At 42.2% G+C, this 26,360-nt stretch overlaps 2 protein-coding genes across 4 annotated transcripts; both read left to right on the plus strand.

Moving 5' to 3' along the window:
* Positions 1-7,174: 7,174 nt before the first annotated feature.
* Positions 7,175-17,926, plus strand: LOC140583095 (sterile alpha motif domain-containing protein 3-like). 3 transcript variants are annotated; one of them, XM_072707717.1, is made up of 11 exons: positions 7,175-7,280; positions 7,364-7,483; positions 7,565-7,725; positions 7,822-8,018; positions 8,150-8,397; positions 8,496-9,269; positions 13,006-13,147; positions 13,242-14,228; positions 14,355-14,513; positions 15,820-15,915; positions 17,147-17,926. In XM_072707717.1, exons 8-11 carry the CDS (start codon positions 13,245-13,247, stop codon positions 17,459-17,461), a joined length of 1,554 nt encoding a protein of 517 aa, XP_072563818.1. In that variant the 5' UTR covers positions 7,175-7,280; positions 7,364-7,483; positions 7,565-7,725; positions 7,822-8,018; positions 8,150-8,397; positions 8,496-9,269; positions 13,006-13,147; positions 13,242-13,244; the 3' UTR covers positions 17,462-17,926. The 3 variants fall into 2 exon arrangements, 2 of the variants coding, with proteins under 2 accessions (XP_072563818.1, XP_072563819.1); XM_072707718.1 differs by lacking the exons at positions 13,006-13,147; positions 13,242-14,228; positions 14,355-14,513; positions 15,820-15,915; positions 17,147-17,926 and having other exon boundaries at positions 8,496-9,445.
* A 5,082-nt stretch (positions 17,927-23,008) lies between these two features.
* On the plus strand, positions 23,009-25,900 carry LOC140582966 (uncharacterized). The gene is made up of 8 exons (XM_072707483.1): positions 23,009-23,102; positions 23,261-23,554; positions 23,633-23,849; positions 23,933-24,052; positions 24,134-24,294; positions 24,386-24,589; positions 24,721-24,968; positions 25,067-25,900. The coding sequence occupies exons 2-8, from the start codon at positions 23,484-23,486 to the stop codon at positions 25,663-25,665; spliced, it is 1,620 nt and encodes a 539-aa protein (XP_072563584.1). The 5' UTR covers positions 23,009-23,102; positions 23,261-23,483; the 3' UTR covers positions 25,666-25,900.
* Positions 25,901-26,360: the final 460 nt, after the last annotated feature.

A 26,360-nucleotide genomic window follows, 5' to 3' on the forward strand; every position in this document is an offset into this window, starting at 1 on the left:
CCAAAGGAGGTACACTTAATTCTTCTCGCCTATTTTACTCCTGTGGAGCTGCCTGGAGACCATGACATCCTGCTGCTCTGACTTGCCCACCATCAGAAACGGCACCTATGCCGCCTTGCCCTGCCCTCCCCTCCCCTCTGCATTAATTGCACTTGAAATTGAAATTAATTGAATTTTTCTTATTTCTTTACCCCCCCATAGGCACGCCATTCTGAAAGAGAAGCATCCACTCTCTCCGGAAGACTGCTGGGCTGTGCTGAGGGCTGCCAAGAAAGATTTCTTTGCAGTCCTCGGTAAAGTCTATCCAGAAAAGGGCTCCCTGGAATCCACGGAGTGCTGCCTCGTGCTGTACTACCTGGAGGCTGTTGTTATTTTGAAACACCTCCAGCGACCAGGAGTGGTAGAGCACATGACTAAGTATTATAAATCTTTTTGTTGCCCTCACTGTCACTTCACTGCCATTACTCTTATTTACTGGTGTAACGCCCTTGTCCTGTGCAGGTGGAGGAGTGGATGACTAGGACCACAGACGAGTTGGGCTATGCAGTCATTGGTGTGAAGGAGCATAAGACGTCTGCACACCAAGTGGCCTGCTTTGCCTTGCCCAATGAGGAGGAGATGGTAAGTTTATCACATTGGATGAGATTAATTTCACATTTCCTGCTAGAACCAAGCAAGTCACACTCAAAAGCAGATATTTAATCTTCCTGTTACTACTCTGCCAACAGTGGTTCGACATCTATTTTACTCGGGTGCGACCTCAGCTCCTGGCCTGCAAAAGGAGCCAGATGAATAAGGATTATGATGAATAAGGAAATGTGAAATAAAGTGACACTTTTCTAGTATAATTGTTTTGGGGTTTTTTTTGACAATGTATAAAGTTTAAGACCTTGTCGTTGCCCCAAGTATTACAGTAGTTTAAGTGCGACACACAGGTCACTTACTCAAGCGGTTAACATCAACATCTGAGATGAGGGGTAACAGACTTCAGAAGGGCCTGACAATCTGTACGGATGCCTAGAATGAGGTCTGTTTGAGCTCCTACCTCAGGCTATAAAGCCAAATTAAGCATCAAATTAAAGCACAACATTTGTGGTCCACACAGAGACCAGACACATGTCAATAGCCCCAGCAGTTTTAGAGTAACCCTTCAAAATATTTGGAGCATTATAGACTGGGCCACTATCTATCTGATGCATGGCACACTGACCTGTAATACACCGCAAATACACCAAAGCACGTGATGAACTGAAACACACAGCCCATCTACTCAAATAATCACGCTTTTATTTTACAGTTTGCAAGGGAATTAGCAGGATAACCTTAGCAAAATCACAGAGGTCAAAGCAATGACAGACAATATAAAATGTACACAGGCAAATAAAGCTGACAACCTACAGTATTTGTGGAGCATAAAAACATGATGACCGTTTTAAGGAAAAATAACCTCAACTATTTTACCAGTGCGACCCACAGGTTACTTACTGAAGCGGTTAACATCAACATCTGAGATGACGGGTAACAGACTTCAGAAGGGCTAATTATGATATATATAGTTGATATACAATTAGAGTATTAAGCTTGTCCTAACTTATATTAAATTATAAAGTTATTAAACTTATATTAGACATATTATATATATGATGTTATTTATCAAAGACATTGAGCACTAAACAATGGAGATGACAATTGGAAATTCAACTAAAAGTAAGTGATAAGCAGAAGAAAACAAGGGACAGGGAACAGGCCACACAGGCAAGTTAGCTGTAGTTGTGAGCAAATTACAATGATGCAAATATTTTTAATCCAACTATTTAGTTACAAATTCCTCAGCCTGGGAGTCATCAGCATTTGAATCAAGCAGGTCAGTTACTCAATCCGTTAACATCAGCTTCTGACATGAGGGGACAAATACCTGGATTGGGCTTGCCAGCCTAGGGCTATTGTTTCCTTGATTGCTGTTTTGCACTTCTCTGCGATGCACATGCAGGGCTACCCATCCCCCAACAATCTGCCAACGCAACAATTAGGCTGAGATCACGTAAACATCAGGTCACGTAAACAGAGTGACTCAAATAAATGTATTAAAGAACCAGTAATGCCGAGCAATATACCAAAATATTCGGAACATTATACATTGAGCCTATCCTGCTAATATTAGTAGTCACTGTATGTCATGTCTGTGTCACAACAGTACGGATTAGAACAATATGTGGTACCATCAGTAATGCGATCTGGGCCCTTTAAGGCTGGCTCGCTCCAATTAGTGAGCGAGTGCTTTCAGGCAGAAATTTCAGGGTTAAAACGGCGAAATCGAAATTGGATCATACTGGCAATATTGCTCAGAATCGCTGTAGCTGTCCGATGGTATGCGGGGCGTTGCAGTTGCTTACCGCGACCGACAAATAAGAAAGCAAACATTCTTTATTATCATCCTATGTATTTTAAATTACGATCTTCCACATTAATCAAGAGAGTGTAAAACGTAAATTATTACAGCTCCAATAGCTTATATTAAAGTCACCCAAGAGTCACAACATGGTTTTGAAATGGCAAAGACAGACAGAAATTAAATGTATATGAGCAAGCAACATAAGGGATCTGTTGTTTGGGTAAATTATATTATAGTATACTATATATATGTGGTGTGGTGGCGAATTCGTGCAGAAATTTCAGGGTAAATACGGCGAAATCGAAATTGGATCATACTGCCAATATTGTGTAGCGGATATAAAGATCCGTGGCTTTTATTTTAAAGTTTTCCTGCTAGTCTCTGGGCTCGGTGGATCATGCGGTCATGCCTTAGCCTATCCAATGAGTAGCGTTGCTGGGCGAGTCTCTGGTAGTGAGGGGAGCGGTAAAAAAAAAAAAAAAAGGTCGGTTGGGCGAAGTGGAAGCAGAGTCGCGTGAAGTTTTTTTTTTTTTTACAAGGAATCGCGGCTAGTATAGTTGGAGCGCGGCTTCGTTTTGGCAGGACGAAAGTCTGTTGTTTTTTTTCTTTGTGTTGGAGTTGGGGATTATTGGGGCTGCGCCATCCCAAGCGGAGAGCGTGGCGGGCAGCCTGGTGTGCATACGCCGGACGCCATCTCGGTCTGCAGCGGAAGACAGAGACGCGGAGGGGCTGTTTGAGTGGTGTCGACGACAGCGGGTATGACGAGTGGCATCTTCGGGAGTCTAAGTCGTGTCCTGGCATCCGGTGGAACTGAAGGAGCTGGGGAATATCGTGGAGGAGGGCACCCGGATTAGCGGTGCTGAAGTGGAGGCAGCGCGCGCCGGTTTTGAGATCCAGGGCCCCGGAGCTGTGTTACACGGGCGCATACTCGGGCGATTTCGACCTCGGATGCAGCGCGAGTGAGTGACCCTGCCATACAGAGGCCTCCCCCTACAACTCATCTCGACCCATTCCGTCGTTGACTGGTAAACCTGCTCCTTTTCTTCACTCTCCTCAATCGGGTGAAGGTCTCGGCAAAGTTGCAGATCTGGACAATTGTATGCATAAGTGTGTGTTGGATGTAATTAAGCGCAGTCGAAGTGTTTGTTTAATGTCATTTACGCGCTGTATTTTGAATAGGTGAATGACGATTGGTATTGTGCTATGCTTTGCTGTGTAACCCTGAGATGTTTTCTTTCTTTTTTTCCCCCCGTTTTGAGTTAAATCTGTCTTTTTCTGTTATTGATGACAACGGGACAAATTGGTGAATTGCTAAAAAAGGGGATGTTTGAATTATTCAATTTCCTCTGCGTCATCGGGGCCTAATTCAGCTCTGTGGCCTGAAGTATTTTCTTTCATGCCGTCCGTTTTATAGCTTGCTGTTTAAGGTTGGAGGACAGCGGAAAGAGAAGCGACCTTTCCGTTTACAATAAATCACTCGTTTGTGTTTAGGGTGGTTTATGCGTTCAAACATTGTGTAACTACCCGGGGGTAGGGGCGTCGCACCCGACGTGCTAGGTTTTGGGAGTGCAGGGTTGTCGGCAGATTATATCGGTACCCGGCCGAAAACGTATATACTTCAGGGTGCCACCGTGTCCATTTTTGTCCCCTGAACCTGCCTTCCAACACCCTCCCGCAGCAGGACGGGTAAAACATATTTGCACACGCAAATACTGGGACTAAAAGAACTCGGGGTGAGGGACTCAGATCCTCTCATTACTTAGTCTCGCTGGGTAGAATAACCGCCAGTTTTCCCCTACCAAGGCGGGGCGAAATTTCTCCGCTACAATTGCTCAGAATCGCTGTAGCTTTCCGATGGTATGCCGGGCGTTGCGGTTGCTTAGCGTGACCGACGCATAAGAAAGCAAACATTCTTTATTATCATCCTATGTATGTTAAATTACGATCTTCCACATTAATCAAGGTATTGTAAAACGGAAATTATTGCAGCTCCAATAGCTTATATTAAAGTCAGCCAAGAGTCACAACATGGTTTTGAAATGGCAAACGCAGACACAAATCAAATGTATATGAGCAAGCAACATCAGGGATCTGTTGTTTGGGTAAATTATTTTATAGTATACACTATATATTTGTGGTGTGGTGGCGAATTGGTGCAGAAGTTTTAGAACTGCACTATCGATTTATCACTTTATTTAGAAATATAAATTCAGTTCTTATCCTTTTTAAAAGTTACATTTTTTTCAAATTGTCTTTCAAAGTGTCCCTCAGAATGACACTGGGGCTGGGGTGGGCGGGGCTACGAGGGGGAGGGGACGCGGTCAGAATGGTATATTAAGAGGAGACCTCCGCATGTACAGTTACTCTACCTCTGCTTCCAGCGAGACAAGAGCTCCAGATTCTGCTCAAGGTTTCATCTTTTGTCGAACAACTCGTCAAGAATGGCTTCCAAGGCGTAAGTTGTGATCAATTTATTATTGCATTTGAATGTGTAGAAACTGTGGATAACTTGTTCATCCTTGTATGTAGTTTACTGACACTGTGCTTAAGTCTCTTAAACTGACTACTATTGTTAAAACTTAAATTGCATCCACTACAAAAGTAAAACAATATTTCGAAGCAACTTTTTTTAATTACTAAAAACTCATCTTTTTCGAAAGACATTTTGTTAAGGTACTTTATCGATTCTCCTGTTTTATCTCTTTATTTTTTGCTCTGTAGCACTTTTGAGATTGCTGAAATATAAAGTGCAATACAAATAAAATGTATTTTATACTAATTATCTTTAAATTAGTAGTAAGGAGTATTAAAGTGTAGAATACCATTTTTTTTATTTGCAGTGTTCACAAAGGGCTTATATTTCTTGATATAAATGTAACTAATTAGTAAACATGTTTCAGTAGTTGTGATCATGTAGTTTACTAATTACTTTTCTCAGTCTGGGACCCATCAGGATGACAATAGATATGCAAATGTTATTTATCCAAACCACTGAGGAATGAACAATGTTGATGATGATGACTGGAATGGGTCCTGAAAATCATGAATTAAATCTAATCTTAAGTAACACTTCCTTGACTGTTACATAAAACTGTTAATTGTTTTTTTTTGTTGTTGTTTTTTTATATCCGCAGTACTTCCAACAGGCATTTCCTGCTCTGCCCCGTGTGCAAGAAGACACAGGCAAGCCTCTCGGTGCATCTGACTAGGGTGTGCATGAAGAGATCTTCGAAAGAAGCCATCCAAGAAGTAGTGGAGAAGGCAAAGCAGGATGCGCTTGAAGTTCTGCAGTGGGGCAGGGTGTTCAGCTACAGGCACCTGCGAGACATTATGGATGATGCTAATCCTATGAGCAGGTTGGTGGGAAAACTCTTCAGTCTTTTTTACACATCTCGCTTCGTTTCTTCAGTATGACATTTACTAACAGTTTTTTTTATTTACTTATTTATCTGAAAGGATGATCCAGGAGCTGGAGCGTCGCCACATGGTGGTGCCTGACACCCCCTCCCCAGCAGTAGCGGCGCAGACCAGCAGTGTTCCTGTGATGGCTGGTACAACCGTGCAGCGACCGGAGAGCTCGGCGACTGAGCAGTCGGAGGACGCAGTCAGTGTCAGCAACGGCGAGATCTTTCAAGTGTGAGTATGAGTGTCTCGGATTTGCAGCTTCATTGATACCTTTTGCTTTTGCTTGTGAGCCAATTGAAGGTGCAATTTTAAGACGAAATATGTTTTCCACATGGCAGTACCCGGGAGGTGCAGTGGCCACAGACCTCCAGGCACATGATGCAGGAGAAGGGACTGCACCGGAAACATTCTCTGGACCATCCCCTCCTGAAGGGCTTCGCCGCATACTTGGAGAAGGATCTCCTGATTGAGAATTTCAAGCAGACGGTGAGGTCTCCCATAAAAGTTCACTCTATTATTTTTTGGAGCTTTATATCTACGCAATATATTCATTAAGTAATGCCGATTTTATTTTCCAGGTGGAAAACGTCAGCAGGTTCATGTTTTTTGTGAACCCTGAAGAGCCATCCCTTGAATTTCTGAGGGAGAGGGAGAGGACGAAGCTCTTCTTTCGGGAGCTGACTGAGGCTGGTCTCTCCAGGCAGACTCAGGTCAACTACATGAAGAGCCTGAAGAGGTTGGTAGCATGTAGATTTTTAACAGTATTTTGTAGGTTTGTGTTGTATTGTCGTATCTGTTTTCTTCAAGGAAGTTCAGTCCTCCCACTATTGTCATGGTGGCATGTACAAGTTTATGTACATATGGATACTTACATACATGTCCTTCCTCTGACAGATTCCTCAAGTACCACACCGTGGCCACCGACCTCCGGCGTGACAACATTGCCTTGTGGAATGAGGCAATGTTCTTCGTGGAGTACCTGGGCTCACTCCAGCAGAGCTCTGCAAAGTTGGTGAGTAAGGAGATGACGCAAAGGAGGTAAGTTCAACTGTCAACACCCGTTAAATTCCATATTATGATTTGATTATACATCTCCTCTACTGTGTTTAACACACTCATGATGTTTTTTTTTATCTCCCTCACTGCTCCTGGAGTGCACTGCATGGAGAAGCAGAGCCATTTTACATTGTGAGCACATTTTATTAAAATGTGTACTGTATTGATTAGGATTGACAGTAATTGAATTTTCTTCTCCCACCCACATAGTCATGTCATTCTCACGGGGATGAGCCCAGAGAAGAGTCCAGAGGACTGCTGGGCCGTGCTGAGGGCTGCCAAGAACGACTTCTTGGCAGTCCTTGGCAAGGTGTATCCAGAGGAGATGCCCCTGGAGTGTGCAGAGTGCTGCCTTGTCCTCTACTACCTGGAGGCCACGGTGATTCTGAAGCATCTCCAGCCACCAGGCGTGGTGGAGCACATGACCGTAAGTGTTGTATTCTTTTTGTCTTCACTTTTCCTTTTTGCCGATACTCTTATTTATCAGTGGGACATCATTGTATTGTGTAGGTCCAGGAGTGGATGACCAGGAGCACGTCCGAGGCCGACCATACGGTGATTGTGGTGAAGGAACACAAGACGTCGGCGCAGCAAGCGGCCACGTTTGCATTGTCCTCTGAGGAGGAGACGGTAAGTATATCAAGTTTGATAAGATTTATTCCATAGTTTATTTCAAGAGCAGCGATTTAATCTGTTTTCCTCTGCCAACAGTGGTTCGACATCTACTTCACCCAGGTACGGCCACAGCTCCTGAGCTCCAAGAGGAGCCGGACGACACTGGATGACCTGGGAGGAGACAAACGGTTCTTCGTCTCCACCGCAGGCAGGCCGGCGTTCAACGCTTCGAATGACCTCAACCGGCTGCACCAAAAGTGAGCTGATCGTCATGATTAATTCCCCCTATAATATGTTCTACATACGTGTTGTGTGAGACGTATTAATAAATGTATTTTTGTATTTGATACAAGCTGGATCCAGTCACCTACCAGACGGCCCGGCGCATCTTTGAGACGGCCACCAAGGACTTGACGGACTAAGAGAAGTCCTTGGTGGCCGATTACCTCACTCATTCCACTGCGACGGCTGACGAGCACTACCGGATGAAGCAGTCGCGGAATGTGGTGCTGGCCAGTAAGCTGCTGAAGAAGCTGGCAGGTGACTCAAGGTAGGCATGTTTTCTGTTTGTCAACACACTTACCAACATCAAGACACACAACCAAAGCCCTCACCACTGAACACTAACCTTAAACGTTTGTGGGTTTTTTTAAATTTTTTTTATTTTTATATTTATCTCAGCGCTGACTCCGCAGAGGAAGGACCCAGCTGTTCTGCCCGTGGTGCCGCACGGGATGCTGCTCTGGCATCCAACCAACAGATGGATGTCCAGGCAGCGTTCGATCAGCTCCTTCGGACCCACCCCGTGACCCTGGATGGCGACATCCCAGACAAGACAGCACGCTCGCAGACGTCGGGCCGGTTTCAGCGGCAGCTCTATGATCGCTGGCTGAAGGCCCAGATGAGGATGCGCGTACGGCATGTCTTGTGTGAGTATTGTTTGTAGCACTAATGACATTTTTTACTGTGAAACGGTCCTATCTACATAGGCTTCTTAACTAACAACAATTTACTTTGTTCTTGACAGCACACTTTGGCAGACGGCAGCCCACCGAGTCCCGGGTCGACGCTTGGATCAGGAACCAAGGCTGGAAAAGTAACGTTCCCAGCGCGGCCAGCGTTCTGAAGGACTGGAGACCAGTGGGTTCGGTGGACACTGCCATGGACTCTAGCCACATCCAGGAGCTCATCCACAACCAGAAGTGGAAGGGACTTGTGGTGATGGACATTGCGGGGAAGGGGAAGGGAGTCTGCGCCACCCGGCAGTTCCAGGCTGGTGAGGTGGTGTGTGACTACCACGGGCCGGTAGTCACAGCCACTGAGGGCCAGCGGATTCACTCATCGACGAAGGAAGAAGAATCTGGCTACATGTTCTTCTTCCGGAACAGCCATAAGTCTGAGTGTGCCTGTCACCCGGGCATACAGCCTTTTGGCCGGCTGATTAATCATTCCCATAAGAAGGCCAACCTCCGGCCAAGACTGTACACTGTAAAAAATCCAACTTCCAAAAAGTTTGAATATCTTAAATCTGTTAGTTAACTGGACAATAAAACTCAAAAAAATTGACTCAATAAGTGGAAATAAGTTGGTTCAAAAATTGTCTGACCAACTTAATTTGAACTGTTGACTGGATATGCACATGTAAGTTTACAAGCACATGTTGGTTTGATAGTTGGCGCATGCGCGCTGTAACATGCGTACGTTGACGCTCACATGGAATGATAGCGCCATTTTGATCGTCAGTCAAACCTGCAGCGAGAGATCACGACGAACTTGAAATTTTAAAACGTCATTGTTCAAAGTAAGTAGCTTTTTCCTTTTATTATATTTATTATGTTGTTAAAGTGTTTGTAAAACATTAGTGTGATCATTAAGCATTTTTGCGACATGCAAAGATATCTACTGTTACACGTTTTAATGCCAGTAAAATGTATAATTGTGTGTTTTGACCTGATTTTGAAAATCATAATTAAGAAATATAGTGTCACTGGTCAAGTTTATTATTTTAAAGCAAGTCTGCATGATCGTTCTAATAAGAAGAAATATGTCGTAATCCCGATTTTATGTCTTGCAAATCTAACTTCGTGGTTTGCAGTCCTGGCTTTATTTACCACAGTTAACGGAAATAATGTGTGATTTGTCATATAGACTGCAATCGTGTTACATCTCAGAAAAAGAATGCTAAAGTGGACAGTTAACACCATTAGTTTAACATATACACCGCACTCGATAGAGGCACACATGAATCTATTATATGGACGCGACGCTACAAATGTCTGGTTCTTAATGGGTTTATTGTCTTTTGTCGAGCCGCTGTTGAGTCCGGTGAAGACATGGTGTAAGACACTGTGTAATGAGCCTAAAACTCTTCTTTTACAATGCGCGCATTTTGCCCACCACCCCTGATGCAAAAAAAAAGCCATCCAGTTAGATATTTGACATTTTAGATTACTGTCAAGAGTTGCTGCTACACAGAATGGCCGAATGGTGTTGACGAAGCACAGAAAACGAACTTCATTCTAGCATTAAACACAAGAGTCGTAAGCAGCACTGAGAAATGGGTAAAAACGCAGTACTGGTCTAGGCCGTTTTGTAACATGAACAATAAATCTGTATCACAAGAACACCAGTATTATCATGCAAGTTAAACTTTCATTATTTTTTAAGAATTAACATGACATTTTTGAAAAAATTAATAAATAAATACTGGTGTTCTGTTTGTGATAGAATAATTGTCCACGTTACCAACAGACCTAGATAAGTGTAGTATTTTGACCTACTGTATATACTGCTAATATTGTATACGATATTCATCTTTATTATTTTTGTATTCTTTCTGGAAAATAAGTTTTAGATTGTTGGTGTACAATATATTGCATAGTGTACACCAAATATATTGCATTATATTACATTTATACATTATATGCCTGTACACCATAGGATAACATACATTGGTCAGCAATAGCCATAAACACACATACAGCTTATTTAGTGGCCATTTTTTTGTGTTTCAGGTTTAGGAGCTCAAACATGCAATGTAAAATTTGCAAATTTACCCACTCTTCTCAAGATGTCCTTCTCAAACACACAAGACTGCGACATGGAGGAGGAGTACCTTGGAACTGTTTTTATGACAACTGTGTTTGCACCTTTAAAACCCAAAGTGCACTCAAATCACATCTTACAAGAATACACAACAGAAGCAGAAAACATCAAGGAAATTGGACATTTTTGTGCGACTTGTGTGACTTTAATGAGTTTTGTACTGAAATCCACTATTTTGCTCACCTTGGAAGACATCTACAAAATAAAGAAACTGTACTGTGCCCCTTCCAGAAATGCACTTTTAAAACCAACAATCGTTCCAGCTTTAGCAGTCACAAAACAAGAAAACATAAAAATCACACCATACAAGATTTCAGATTAGTAAATAAGGACTCAAGAGAAGACTTGGATGACACAGAGACAGAGTTAACTGGTGATCTTGAACCTGCAATCTCATCACAAGAGCCTGTAGAAAGGAGAGAACAGGACACAGAAAGTGTTGATGTTGATATACTTGAGCGTAAAGTTGCGCAACTTTTTCTTTCTATGCAAACAGTGTTGCATATTTCTAAAAGTGCAATACAGAAAATAGTGGAGCAGTTACATGACATTTTAGATTTTTCTAAGTGTTATGCTCTTGATAAAATTAGGGAGATACTTGCCAAGCATAACATTGTAACAGATAATAATCAGGTTGTGCAAGACATTACAGATGCACTTTTTCAAACAAATCCTCTTTTTGTAACAACTTCAACACAAGGCAAATTCTCTACAGATTACAGAAGAAATTTGTATTTTAAGGAGCAGTTTGAACTGATCGAACCTACTGAATATTTGTATGACAGGACACAAAAAAATTCTTTTGTCTATGTTTCAGTTGCAAAGCAGCTGGAGTGTTTACTTGGTCAGCAACAGTTTTTGGACAAGGTTGTGTTTAATCAAGAGTCTTTGCCTGGCCAATATAAGTCTTTTCAGGATGGAAGATACTACAAGGAGAACAAACTTTTAGGTGAAAAAGACAGTGGCATTGCTTTGGGTTTATACATAGACGACTTTGAAGTCTGCAACCCTCTCGGCACCTCAAGAAAGATTCATAAAATTACAGCTGTATATTGGGTCATTCTGAATTTGTCTTCAAAAAGTCGTTCAAGTCTAAATTTAATTAATCTAGCCGCTCTTGGAAAAACTGATGATGTACGATTGTTTGGTTATGAGAGGTTCCTTGAGCCATTGGTTAAAGATATAAAGACACTGGAACAGGTGGGGATATTTGTACCGGCTCTACAGCAGTACGTGAAAGGAACTGTGTTTTGTGTCTGTGCCGATAACCTTGGAGCACACGGCCTTGCAGGCTTCCACGAAAGCTTCATTGTTGAGAACTTTTGCAGATTCTGTCTAATCAGTCATAAACAAATTGCCAGCACTGAGCCTAGAGATTTTCAGTTAAGAACCCCAGAACAACACAACTCTCTGCTGAAGGAACTTCAGAATGATGACCAGCTCCATAGTTTGAATGGTGTAAAAAAGGAGTGTGTTCTGAGCAAGCACTTATCATACTTTCATTCAATTACAGGATTTCCTGCAGATGTCTTGCATGATTTTTTTGAAGGGATCATCCCTGTTGAATTATCTCTGTGTCTGAAGGACTTGATTTCAAAACGACACATATCACTTGAGGAACTGAATAGTCGTATCAAGTCATTCCCCTACAAGTATGCAGATCGTGTAAATAAACCACAGAAAATTCCCAAATCAAGCTTTGCAAAACGAACAATCGGTGGCAATGGACACGAGAATTGGACCCTGTTGCGATTACTCCCTCTCTTGATTGGCAGCAGTGTCCCAGAAAATGACCCTGCATGGGAGATTTTAATGGACCTCAAGGACATTGTGGAATTGGTTGTATCTACAAAGTTCTCAGATGAGACATTGAGCTATTTGGAGAGTAAAATAGCAGAACATCGTAAATTACTTACAGAGACTTTTCCTGATTTCAGCATACGACCAAAACATCACTTTGTCGACCATTACCCGCACCTGATCCGCTGCTTTGGGCCGTTAGTGGAATTATGGACGATTAGATTCGAGGCAAAGCACAGTTTCTTTAAAAAAGTTGTGCACGATACCCACAATTTCAAGAACGTGCTTCTCTCACTTGCAACAAAGCATCAGCAAATGTTAGCTTTTTTTCTAGAGGGACACTCTCTGTTCAAGCCACAGTTATATGTCGAGAGTCTCAAAGTGGTTGAGACAGGTTCATTAGATACAACACTGAGGGCAGCAGTCACAAAAATGTATCCTCAACAGAAAACAGTTTCTTTAAGTTCTGATGTACGCCTACAAGGTGTGCGATATGTTAAAGACATGATCATTTCTGCTGGGCAGTGCAGTGGTTTGCCAGAATTTTATAGGATTGTCAGCATTATGATTGTTGACAACAGTGTATCATTTATCTCTCACAAACTTTCATCTTGGTATTTGGAACATTACAGGTCCTTCGAGCTTGTTGAAAACATATGTCCAGAGATAGAGATTTTGGATCCTGAGTCTTTGAATGATCTCGGTCCACTGCAAGCATATAAAGTAGCAGGAAAACTCCTGGTATCTCTGAAAGTCTTTCTTCTACATTAAAAGGTAAGCAAGTTTTCTTGCAAAGCTTGACATGTAAAGTTATAATTATGCCGTGTACGCATAACAACAACTCGTTTATTGTTTCTTGTCCCCTCAGATAATGTGGCTTCGGGTCATCATCTCACCCCAAAACATTCGGAAGGTCCAACTTTCACAACTGCCTGACTCTGTGGACAGTTTAAAAGCAAAACTAAAATCAAAGTTGGAGATTCAGGAAGACTTTTTGCTACAATATGAGGACCCTGACTTTGGAAATGAACTGTGCAATTTAACAGACATTTCTGAGCTGCCTGCTGAAAGGGCTGTTTTGAAAATTGTGTGGGACCCAGATTCATCTGTGCTTAAACAGTCTGATACACAATCTGTTTCCTCTCTTGATACTGCCAGTGTGTCAACGTCTTCCTCCCAGAGCTCTTCAGCCGTCGTTCAGAGCCACATGAGAAGTACATTGGAGTGGCCGTCACCTTTTCCAATTCCTACTTTCTCGTATGATGTTGAATTGAGGCTTCGCAGAGCAAATGAGGCTTATGAACAAACAAACAAGGCTTTAAGTGTACCAAGAGAAATGAAGTCCCACATCTTGGAGAAAATTGCAGAGGCAGTATTTGTTCTTAAAGCATACCCACACACAGAGGAAATTGAAACTGTTGCTTCTGCACTTGTGTTGAAACACCCCTGCCTTACAGAGCCAGGTAAAGGCAAAGGATTTGATGGGTGGAAAATGAGCATAAAATTCAAACTTGGCAATTACAGGTCCAAACTGCGATCAGCTGGTTGCCATGAAGTTAATATCAACAGGAAAAGAGGTGGGGGAGATGGTGACGATAAGAAAATTCCTCTGAAAAAGGCCAAACGAGGAGAGGTTAATTACTTACCAGATCATCCTGGAGGCCAGTCTGATGATACTCTGGAGGAGGAAAGACTCATATTGGTGGAGGAACTAAAGAAGAGGACTAAAGATGCGATCCTCATCAGTCAGAAAATGAGCCTGACATTTTCACTTCGACGAAAAGAGATTGTGGAAGGGGTGCCAATGGTGTCTGAAGTGCTGGAACGATGGCCTGCCCTGTCTCTTCCTAATGAGGTAAAAGCAATAGTCTTAACAGGAAGTATTTAGCTGTAGTAGTCTTTATGATTGAGGTTATTTTACTGATATTTTCATGTTTGTTGAACAATTTTAAAGCTGAAACCTGTTTTTTTCTCTCATCAGATAGGTAATGAGTTTAAACGCATTACCAATGTGGACCTCCTGGATACATTCAAATCTTCGTTACACCAACATGCACCACAACTTCTGAAGTTGTACAGAGCAAGACAGGGGGCTTTTGGAAAAGAGATGGAAGATCTACTTAACAAGCTTGATCAACAGGTAACATGTTAATACACTGAACAAAAATATAAACGCAACACTTTTGTTTTTGCTCCCATTTTTCATGAGCTGAACTCAAAGATCTGAAACATTTTCCACATACACAGAAGAGCCATTACTCTCAAATATTGTTCACAAATCTGTCTAAATCTGTGTTAGTGAGCACTTCTCCTTTGCGGAGATAATCCATCCCACCTCACAGGTGTGGCATATCAAGGTGCTGATCAGACAGCATGAATATTGCACAGGTGTGTCTTAGACTGCCCACAATAAAAGGCCACTCTGAAACGTGCAGTTTGATCACACGGCACAACGCCACAGATGTTGCAACTTTTGAGGGAGTGTGCGATTGGCATGCTGACTGCAGGAATGTCTGCCAGAGCTGTTGCCCGTGAAGTGAATGTTCATTTCTCTACCATAAGCCATCTCCAAAGGCGTTTCAGAGAATTTGGCAGTACATCCAACCGGCCTCACAACCGCAGACCACGTGTAACCACACCAGCCCAGAACCTCCACATCCAGCATGTTCACCTCCATGATCGTCTGAGACCAGCCACCCGGACAGCTGCAGCAACAGTCGGTTTGCATAAACAAAGATTTTCCGCACAAAATGTCAGAAACCGTCTCAGGGAAGCTCATCTGCATGCTCGTCGTCCTGGTCTCAGACGATCATGAACATGCTGGATGTGGTTCCACGTGGTCTGCGACATCTGTGGCGTTGTGCCGTGTGATCAAACTGCACGTTTCAGAGTGGCCTTTTATTGTGGGCAGTCTAAGGCACACCTGTGCAATATTCATGCTGTCTGATCAGCACCTTGATATGCCACACCTGTGAGGTGGGATGGATTATCTCCGCAAAGGAGAAGTGCTCACTAACACAGATTTAGACAGATTTGTGAACAATATTTGAGAGTAATGGCTCTTCTGTGTATGTGGAAAATGTTTCAGATCTTTGAGTTCAGCTCATGAAAAATGGGAGCAAAAACAAAAGTGTTGCGTTTATATTTTTGTTCAGTGTAGTTCAGGAAGAAACTGTGAACATGGGCTAATAAAATAAAATGCTGAATTTAGAATAACACATTGCTATAAAGATTCAAAGGTTTTATTAAATGCCTTTTAGAGGAGTCAATTCATTGACTCATAGTAGTCAAGTAGATGTAGATGTTTTATTACTTTACATATTAAGCATACATGTTAACTCGTAAGGTCCTGTGCTTTGGCACACAACGATCGGAGGTTAAGGTAAAATAAATAACACTACACAACATCTCTAATCGATTATTTTTATTTGGTACCCATTTTTCAGACCTCAAATATTGTGAATCACAGAAAGCAAGGAGTTCTGGAAGGCCTCCCTTTGTTTCTCCGTGAAGATCCTTCTGCACTGTTTAGAAAATATCTGGTGAGTATGTTTGTTTTATTCTGCAGATACAAAGCCTTGACAACATCTTGCCACATAATCATAGAAAATATAAACCTAAACCTATACATTGTGAGGAAATTGATTATGATTTCATTTTATTTTTGATTTAATTTAGCATTAATCATTAAAATTCAATACACAGTTCTTTATGATCATTTTGATGATTACAGGAGAAGTTCACTCAGGACAAAAATTTACAGATAATGTACTCACCCCCTTGTCATCCAAGATGTTCATATCTTTCTTTGTTCAGTCATAAAGAAATTAGGTTTTTCAAGGATAACCTTTCAATATTTTTCTCCATATATAGTGCATTTCAATGGTGGACCGAGTTTGGACTTTTAAAATACAGTTTGAATGTGAATTCAAGTGATCCCAAATGCGGTTGTGAATGATCCCAGCTGAGGAAGAAGGGTCTTATCTAGCTAAACAATCGTTTTTTTTTCCATGAAAAAAATACAATTTATATATTCTTTCTAACCTCAAACGCTTGTCTTGTTTTACTCTGCCTGAACTCTGTGTTTTCCGATTCAGCACAGTTAGGGTATGTCAAAAACTGTGTATTTTCTCCCTCAACTTCAAAAATCATTGAGGTTAAAAAGTATGTAAAAACTTTTTAAAAATGTAAATAATCGATTGTTTCGCTAGATAAGACCCTTCTTCCTCGGCTGGGATCATTTACAGCCACATTTGGGATTGTTTGAAGCGACATTTATACTGCATTTTGGAAGTTCAAACTCGGGGCACCTTTAAAGTACACTATATGGAGAAAAATCCTGAAATGTCTTCCTCGAAAACATAATTTCTTTCTGACTAAAGAAAGAAAGACATGATCTTGGATGACAAAGGGTTGAGTAGCTACCATCCACTCCCATAAACCATCCATCCATCCATCCATCCATTATCGTCCGCTTGTCCGGGGTTCGGGTCGCGGGGGTAGCAGCTTCAGGAGGGATACCCAGACCTCCCTCTCCCCAGCTACCTCTACTAGCTCCTCGGGGAGGACGCCGAGGCGTTCCCAGGCCAGCCGAGAGATATAATCCCTCCAGCGAGTCCTGGGTCTGCCCCGGGGCCTCCTCCCTGTAACTCCCATAAACCATCCACACCAAAACTATTACATTTGGTTGTGTCATATAATTAGTTGTGTTTTTCAGAAAAAAAGATACAAAACTGAGATCAGCTGATAATGATGTATTCGTTGTATCCTTAGGACACATCTCCAGCCGACAGACAGACCAGAGGGATGAAAATGGGAATTCTTGTCATGACCGAGGATGATGTCGCCCCTAGCACACTGCCTACCTTTACAAGCTTTTCTGTTGTTTTGGAGGAGGCAGTTGTTCTGAAAGACATTTCAGACCTGCAGTCTGCTGTTGCTTACCTGTTTGGCCTTATCTTTGCCTTGGATTTTCAGTACCCAAAAGAACTCAAATATACTTTTGAGGTAATTGAGAAGGTGTTCATGGAAATGGGCACTCAGTGCTCTGCAAGGGTACAGTCCCTGAAAACTAAACTCTTCCTGTGAACATAGAAATCTTGTGTGAGCATCTTTTCAGTTAAACAGATATTAGCATTTTAATGTTAAGATCTAAAAACATTTGAAGCGATTGTTGAACATTTATTTATTTTTTGTAAAGGAATATGTTGTTATTGTTGACACTTTTACAGTGTTGAAAGGTGGGCAGACCATCCAGTGTTGAATTTCTTTCTTCTTTCATTGTTGAAAGTTGCTCTTCTAAAGTTGCAGTTCTAAAAACTGTTTACTTTACATTTGTATTGTTTTTTTAAAAAACATTTTAAGGAATAGAATCGAAGCCTTTACATGTTAAAAAGGTTAAAAGTGAATCTTCATTTATGCGTCTTCAATTTGTTTTTTGTATATTTTTATTGACTGTCATTTTTTTTCTGTTAAGAAGTATGACAGTTATTTTTCCTTGTTTTTATTTATTTCTACAGTCAAGAAAATAAAGTTGAAAATAATTTGTCTGAAGTTATAGTTTTATTTTATTTCATTGTGTTAATGCTAACTAGAACAAAAGATCTTTGTCCGTAAAACTCACAGGAAAAAGTACACATAACATAAGTTATCGAGACACATGGGGAAAGTATTACAAGTCTTTTTAACGAAAAAATCTGTGTTAGCTGAACAAAAAATAGACATGTGACTTTACTCAGTGTCTTGAGTTGAGTGAATAACTTGCTCCAAAGTTGAGTAAACTCAAAAAAGCTATGCAGCGAGTTGCCTTGAAATTTTAAGTTAAGTCAACTTTTCATTTTTTACAGTGTACAGCCCAGCCGTCGGGGGACAGGATGTTATTTTGCTTTTGGCCCTGAACAGGATTAATGTTGGGGAGGAACTGTTGTTCGATTATGGGGTGCAGAGGAAATCGTTCAGGGGAGAGGGACTGAGAACCATTGAGAACATGTAGTTAATTTTTGGCAAGATCATCATTTTGATTGTTTGCTACTCTTCCCAAAAGTGATGTGGGTAGATTATTCCACCATGCAAGGTCGGGCAGATTATTCATTCATCAAATTTAAAGCTCTTAATTTCTAATCAATTGGCCCAAGTACATCCTGATTGCACTGTACTATTTTCTTGTATGCAGTTTTTATGTGAAATAACTCTTTAAATGTGAAATAAAGTGACACTTTTCTAGTATAATTGTTTTGGGGTTTTTTTTGACAATGTATAAAGTTTAAGACCTTGTCGTTGCCCCAAGTATTACAGTAGTTTAAGTGCGACCCACAGGTCACTTACTCAAGCGGTTAACATCAACATCTGAGATGAGGGGTAACAGACTTCAGAAGGGCCTGACAATCTGTACGGATGCCTAGAATGAGGTCTGTTTGAGCTCCTACCTCAGGCTATAAAGCCAAATTAAGCATCAAATTAAAACACAACATTTGTGGTCCACACAGAGACCAGACACATGTCAATAGCCCCAGCAGTTTTAGAGTAACCCTTCAAAATATTTGGAGCATTATAGACTGGGCCACTACCTATCTGATGCATGGCACACTGACCTGTAATACACCGCAAATACACCAAAGCACGTGACGAACTGAAACACACAGCCCGTCTACTCAAATAATCACGCTTTTATTTTACAGTTTGCAAGGGAATTAGCAGGATAACCTTAGCAAAATCACAGAGGTCAAAGCAATGACAGACAATATAAAATGTACACAGGCAAATAAAGCTGACAACCTACAGTATTTGTGGAGCATAAAAACATGATGACCGTTTTAAGGAAAAATAACCTCAACTATTTTACCAGTGCGACCCACAGGTTACTTACTGAAGCGGTTAACATCAACATCTGAGATGACGGGTAACAGACTTCAGAAGGGCTAATTATGATATATATAGTTGATATACAATTAGAGTATTAAGCTTGTCCTAACTTATATTAAATTATAAAGTTATTAAACTTATATTAGACATATTATATATATGATGTTATTTATCAAAGACATTGAGCACTAAACAATGGAGATGACAATTGGAAATTCAACTAAAAGTAAGTAATAAGCAGAAGAAAACAGGGAACAGGGCCACACAGGCAAGTTAGCTGTAGTTGTGAGCAAATTACAATGATGCAAATATTTTTAATCCAACTATTTAGTTACAAATTCCTCAGCCTGGGAGTCATCAGCATTTGAATCAAGCAGGTCAGTTACTCAAGTCGTTAACATCGGCTTCTGAGATGAGGGCTATTGTTTCCTTGATTGCTGTTTTTCACCTCTCTGCGATGCACATGCACGGCTACCCATCCCCCAACTATCTGCCAGCGCAACAATTAGGCTGAGATCAGGTAAACAGAGTGACTAAAATAAATGTATTAAACAACCAGTAATGCCGAGCAATACACCAAAATATTCGGAACATTATACACTGAGTCTATCCTGCTAATATTAGTAGTCACTGTATGTCAATTTGTCTGTGTCACAACAGTACGGATTAGAACAATATATGGTACCATCAGTAATGCGATCTGGGCCCTTTAAGGCTGGCTCGCTCCAAATAGTGAGCGAGTGCGAGAGTGGGTTAGAGCAAGGCGGCGGGGAGGGGGGGCAAATTCAGGCAGAAATTTCAGGGTAAAAACGGCGAAATCGAAATTGGATCATACTGCCAATATTGCTCAGAATCGCTGCAGCTTTCCGATGGTATGCGGGCCGTTGCGGTTGCTTACCGTGACCGACACATAAGAAAGCAAACATTATTTATTATCATCCTATGTATGTTAAATTATGATCTTCCACATTAATCAAGAGATTGTAAAACGGACAATATTACAGCTCCAATAGCTTATATTAAAGTCACCCAAGAGTCACAACATGGTTTTGAAATGGCAAAGACAGACAGAAATTGAATGTATATAAGCAAGCAACATAAGGGATCCGTTGTTTGGGTAAATTATATTATAGTATACTATATATATGTGGTGTGGTGGCGAATTCGTGCAGAAATTTCGGGGTAAAAACGGCGAAATCGAAATTGGATCATACTGCCAATATTGCTCAGAATCGCTGTAGCTTGGTATGCGGGCCGTTGCGGTTGCTTACCGTGACCGACACATAAGAAAGCAAACATTCTTTATTACCATCCTATGTATGTTAAATTACGATCTTCCACATTAATCAAGAGATTGTAAAACTGACAATATTACAGCTCCAATAGCTTATATTAAAGTCACACAAGAGTCACAACATGGTTTTGAAATGGCAAAGACAGACACAAATGAAATGTATGTCAGCAAGCAACATAAGGGATCTTTTGTTTGGGTAGATTTATATTATATTAAATAGGCTACTATATTTTTGTGGTGTGGTGGCGAAATCGTGCAGAAGTTTTATAACTGCACTATCGATTTATCACCTTATTTAGAAATAAAAATTCAGTTCTTATCCTTTTTAAAAGTTATATTGTTTGAAACTGTCTTCCAGTGGAAGTGTCCCTCAGAGTGACACCGGGGTGGAGTGGGGTGGGATGGGGTGGGCGGGGCTACGAGGGGGCGGGGGGGCGGTCAGAATCGTATATTAAGAGCAGACCTCCGCATGTACAGTCACTCTACCTCTGCTTCCAGCGAGACAAGAGCTCCAGATTCTGCTCAAGATTTCATCTTTTGTTGAACAACTCGTGAAGAATGGCTTCCAAGGCGTAAGTAATTACGATCAATTTATTATTGCTTTTGAATGTGTAGAAACTGTGTTGTTCATCTTTGTATGTAGTTTACTGACACTGCTTAAGTCTCTTAAACTGACTACAGTACTATTGTTTAAACTTAAATTGCATCCACTACAAAACTAAAACAATATTTCGAAGCAACTTTTTTTAATTACAAAAACTCATCTTTTTAGAAAGACATTTTATAGATTCTCCTATTTAATCTCTTTATTTTTACTCTGTAGCACTTTCAGATTGCTAAAATATAAGGGCTTATATTGCTTGATATAAATGTAACTACAGTCGAACCTCGTTACAACATACCCCGTTTATAACGTTTACACCAATACAACGTTCAAATTTCGATGTCCCGAATTCGCGTATTGCATTATTCCATTTGCCGGTATCGCTTAGAACATACACCTTTACAGCGTAAACTTCGATATAACGTATGATTTTCAGAGGAAAATAGGCAAACTGACCATCGTTACAACGTACAGCCTCATCTTCCGAGCGCGTGCACAATTCAGAATCGGCTGTTGCCGGCCATCTACATCGCTTAGCAACGCCTAACTGTATGAACTATATATCCTCACGAAGCATTCCACGCCGGCCGCACTTCTTGCATGCAGCCCCCGTTCCATTCATTTTGAGGGACCTGGTTACAACATACTATGGTTATAACGTACAAATTCTTAATGTCCCCCGAGGTACGTTGTAACGAAGTTCGACTGTAATTAGTAAAAATCTTTTAGTAGTTGTGATCATGTAGTTTACTAATTACTTTTCTCAGTCTGGGACCCATCAGGATGACAATAGATATGCAAATGTTATTTATCCAAACCACTGAGGAATGAACAATGTTGATGATGATGACTGGAATGGGTCCTGAAAATCATGAATTAAATCTAATCTTAAGTAACACTTCCTTGACTGTTACATAAAACTGTTAATTGTTTTTTTTTGTTGTTGTTTTTTTATATCCGCAGTACTTCCAACAGGCATTTCCTGCTCTGCCCCGTGTGCAAGAAGACACAGGCAAGCCTCTCGGTGCATCTGACTAGGGTGTGCATGAAGAGATCTTCGAAAGAAGCCATCCAAGAAGTAGTGGAGAAGGCAAAGCAGGATGCGCTTGAAGTTCTGCAGTGGGGCAGGGTGTTCAGCTACAGGCACCTGCGAGACATTATGGATGATGCTAATCCTATGAGCAGGTTGGTGGGAAAACTCTTCAGTCTTTTTTACACATCTCGCTTCGTTTCTTCAGTATGACATTTACTAACAGTTTTTTTTATTTACTTATTTATCTGAAAGGATGATCCAGGAGCTGGAGCGTCGCCACATGGTGGTGCCTGACACCCCCTCCCCAGCAGTAGCGGCGCAGACCAGCAGTGTTCCTGTGATGGCTGGTACAACCGTGCAGCGACCGGAGAGCTCGGCGACTGAGCAGTCGGAGGACGCAGTCAGTGTCAGCAACGGCGAGATCTTTCAAGTGTGAGTATGAGTGTCTCGGATTTGCAGCTTCATTGATACCTTTTGCTTTTGCTTGTGAGCCAATTGAAGGTGCAATTTTAAGACGAAATATGTTTTCCACATGGCAGTACCCGGGAGGTGCAGTGGCCACAGACCTCCAGGCACATGATGCAGGAGAAGGGACTGCACCGGAAACATTCTCTGGACCATCCCCTCCTGAAGGGCTTCGCCGCATACTTGGAGAAGGATCTCCTGATTGAGAATTTCAAGCAGACGGTGAGGTCTCCCATAAAAGTTCACTATATTATTTTTTGGAGCTTTATATCTACGCAATATATTCATTAAGTAATGCCGATTTTATTTTCCAGGTGGAAAACGTCAGCAGGTTCATGTTTTTTGTGAACCCTGAAGAGCCATCCCTTGAATTTCTGAGGGAGAGGGAGAGGACGAAGCTCTTCTTTCGGGAGCTGACTGAGGCTGGTCTCTCCAGGCAGACTCAGGTCAACTACATGAAGAGCCTGAAGAGGTTGGTAGCATGTAGATTTTTAACAGTATATTGTAGGTTTGTGTTGTATTGTCGTATCTGTTTTCTTCAAGGAAGTTCAGTCCTCCCACTATTGTCATGGTGGCATGTACAAGTTTATGTACATATGGATACTTACATACATGTCCTTCCTCTGACAGATTCCTCAAGTACCACACCGTGGCCACCGACCTCCGGCGTGACAACATTGCCTTGTGGAATGAGGCAATGTTCTTCGTGGAGTACCTGGGCTCACTCCAGCAGAGCTCTGCAAAGTTGGTGAGTAAGGAGATGACGCAAAGGAGGTAAGTTCAACTGTCAACACCCGTTAAATTCCATATTATGATTTGATTATACATCTCCTCTACTGTGTTTAACACACTCATGATGTTTTTTTTTATCTCCCTCACTGCTCCTGGAGTGCACTGCATGGAGAAGCAGAGCCATTTTACATTGTGAGCACATTTTATTAAAATGTGTACTGTATTGATTAGGATTGACAGTAATTGAATTTTCTTCTCCCACCCACATAGTCATGTCATTCTCACGGGGATGAGCCCAGAGAAGAGTCCAGAGGACTGCTGGGCCGTGCTGAGGGCTGCCAAGAACGACTTCTTGGCAGTCCTTGGCAAGGTGTATCCGGAGGAGATGCCCCTGGAGTGTGCAGAGTGCTGCCTTGTCCTCTACTACCTGGAGGCCACGGTGATTCTGAAGCATCTCCAGCCACCAGGCGTGGTGGAGCACATGACCGTAAGTGTTGTATTCTTTTTGTCTTCACTTTTCCTTTTTGCCGATACTCTTATTTATCAGTGGGACATCATTGTATTGTGTAGGTCCAGGAGTGGATGACCAGGAGCACGTCCGAGGCCGACCATACGGTGATTGTGGTGAAGGAACACAAGACGTCGGCGCAGCAAGCGGCCACGTTTGCATTGTCCTCTGAGGAGGAGACGGTAAGTATATCAAGTTTGATAAGATTTATTTCATAGTTTATTTCAAGAGCAGCGATTTAATCTGTTTTCCTCTGCCAACAGTGGTTCGACATCTACTTCACCCAGGTACGGCCACAGCTCCTGAGCTCCAAGAGGAGCCGGACGACACTGGATGACCTGGGAGGAGACAAACGGTTCTTCGTCTCCACCGCAGGCAGGCCGGCGTTCAACGCTTCGAATGACCTCAACCGGCTGCACCAAAAGTGAGCTGATCGTCATGATTAATTCCCCCTATAATATGTTCTACATACGTGTTGTGTGAGACGTATTAATAAATGTATTTTTGTATTTTAGATACAAGCTGGATCCAGTCACCTACCAGACGGCCCGGCGCATCTTTGAGACGGCCACCAAGGACTTGACGGACCAAGAGAAGTCCTTGGTGGCCGATTACCTCACTCATTCCACTGCGACGGCTGACGAGCACTACCGGATGAAGCAGTCGCGGAATGTGGTGCTGGCCAGTAAGCTGCTGAAGAAGCTGGCAGGTGACTCAAGGTAGGCATGTTTTCTGTTTGTCAACACACTTACCAACATCAAGACACACAACCAAAGCCCTCACCACTGAACACTAACCTTAAACGTTTGTGGGTTTTTTTAAATTTTTTTTATTTTTATATTTAACTCAGCGCTGACTCCGCAGAGGAAGGACCCAGCTGTTCTGCCCGTGGTGCCGCACGGGATGCTGCCCCGGCATCCAACCAACAGATGGATGTCCAGGCAGCGTTCGATCAGCTCCTTCGGACCCACCCCGTGACCCTGGATGGCGACATCCCAGACAAGACAGCACGCTCGCAGACGTCGGGCCGGTTTCAGCGGCAGCTCTATGATCGCTGGCTGAAGGCCCAGATGAGGATGCGCGTACGGCATGTCTTGTGTGAGTATTGTTTGTAGCACTAATGACATTTTTTACTGTGAAACGGTCCTATCTACATAGGCTTCTTAACTAACAACAATTTACTTTGTTCTTGACAGCACACTTTGGCAGACGGCAGCCCACCGAGTCCCGGGTCGACGCTTGGATCAGGAACCAAGGCTGGAAAAGTAACGTTCCCAGCGCGGCCAGCGTTCTGAAGGACTGGAGACCAGTGGGTTCGGTGGACACTGCCGTGGACTCTAGCCACATCCAGGAGCTCATCCACAACCAGAAGTGGAAGGGACTTGTGGTGATGGACATTGCGGGGAAGGGGAAGGGAGTCTGCGCCACCCGGCAGTTCCAGGCTGGTGAGGTGGTGTGTGACTACCACGGGCCGGTAGTCACAGCCACTGAGGGCCAGCGGATTCACTCATCGACGAAGGAAGAAGAATCTGGCTACATGTTCTTCTTCCGGAACAGCCATAAGTCTGAGTGTGCCTGTCACCCGGGCATACAGCCTTTTGGCCGGCTGATTAATCATTCCCATAAGAAGGCCAACCTCCGGCCAAGACTGTACAGCCCAGCCGTCGGGGGACAGGATGTTATTTTGCTTTTGGCCCTGAACAGGATTAATGTTGGGGAGGAACTGTTGTTCGATTATGGGGTGCAGAGGAAATCGTTCAGGGGAGAGGGACTGAGAACCATTGAGAACATGTAGTTAATTTTTGGCAAGATCATCATTTTGATTGTTGCTACTCTTCCCAAAAGTGATGTGGGTAGATTATTCCACCGTGCAAGGTTGGGCAGATTATTCATTCATCAAATTTAAAGCTCTTAATTTCTAATCAATTGGCCCAAGTACATCCTGATTGCACTGTACTATTTTCTTGTATGCAGTTTTTATGTGAAATAACTCTTTAAATGTGAAATAAAGTGACACTTTTCTAGTACAATTGTTTTGGGGTTTTTTTTGACAATGTATAAAGTTTAAGACCTTGTCGTTGCCCCAAGTATTACAGTATTTTAAGTGCGGCCCACAGGTCACTTACTCAAGCGTTTAACATCAACATCTGAGATGAGGGGTAACAGACTTCGGAAGGGCCTGACAGTCTGTACGGATGCCTGGAATGAGGTCTGTTTGAGCTCCTACCTCAGGCTATAAAGCCAAATTAAGCATCAAATTAGAGCACAACATTTGTGGTCCACACAGAGACCAGACACATGTCAATAGCCCCAGCAGTTTTAGAGTAACCCTTCAAAATATTTGGAGCATTATAGACTGGGCCACTACCTATCTGATGCGTGGCACACTGACCTGTAATACACCGCAAATACACCAAAGCACGTGACGAACTGAAACACACAGCCCGTCTACTCAAATAATCACGCTTTTATTTTACAGTTTGCAAGGGA

The sequence above is a fragment of the Paramormyrops kingsleyae genome, chromosome 25 (assembly GCF_048594095.1).
Source record: "Paramormyrops kingsleyae isolate MSU_618 chromosome 25, PKINGS_0.4, whole genome shotgun sequence".
In the NCBI taxonomy this organism is placed as follows: Eukaryota; Metazoa; Chordata; class Actinopteri; order Osteoglossiformes; family Mormyridae; genus Paramormyrops; species Paramormyrops kingsleyae.

Coding starts and splice junctions, on each gene's coding strand:
- LOC140583095 (XM_072707717.1), top strand. CDS start 13,245: ATGTGGCTTCGGGTCATCATCTCACCCCAAAACATTCGGAAGGTCCAA. Junction 14,514..15,819: donor TTAACAAGCTTGATCAACAG/GTAACATGTTAA, acceptor CCCATTTTTCAG/ACCTCAAATATTGTGAATCA. Junction 15,916..17,146: donor CACTGTTTAGAAAATATCTG/GTGAGTATGTTT, acceptor TTGTATCCTTAG/GACACATCTCCAGCCGACAG.
- LOC140582966 (XM_072707483.1), top strand. CDS start 23,484: ATGATGTTTTTTTTTATCTCCCTCACTGCTCCTGGAGTGCACTGCATG. Junction 23,850..23,932: donor GCGTGGTGGAGCACATGACC/GTAAGTGTTGTA, acceptor TGTATTGTGTAG/GTCCAGGAGTGGATGACCAG. Junction 24,295..24,385: donor CTCAACCGGCTGCACCAAAA/GTGAGCTGATCG, acceptor TTTGTATTTTAG/ATACAAGCTGGATCCAGTCA.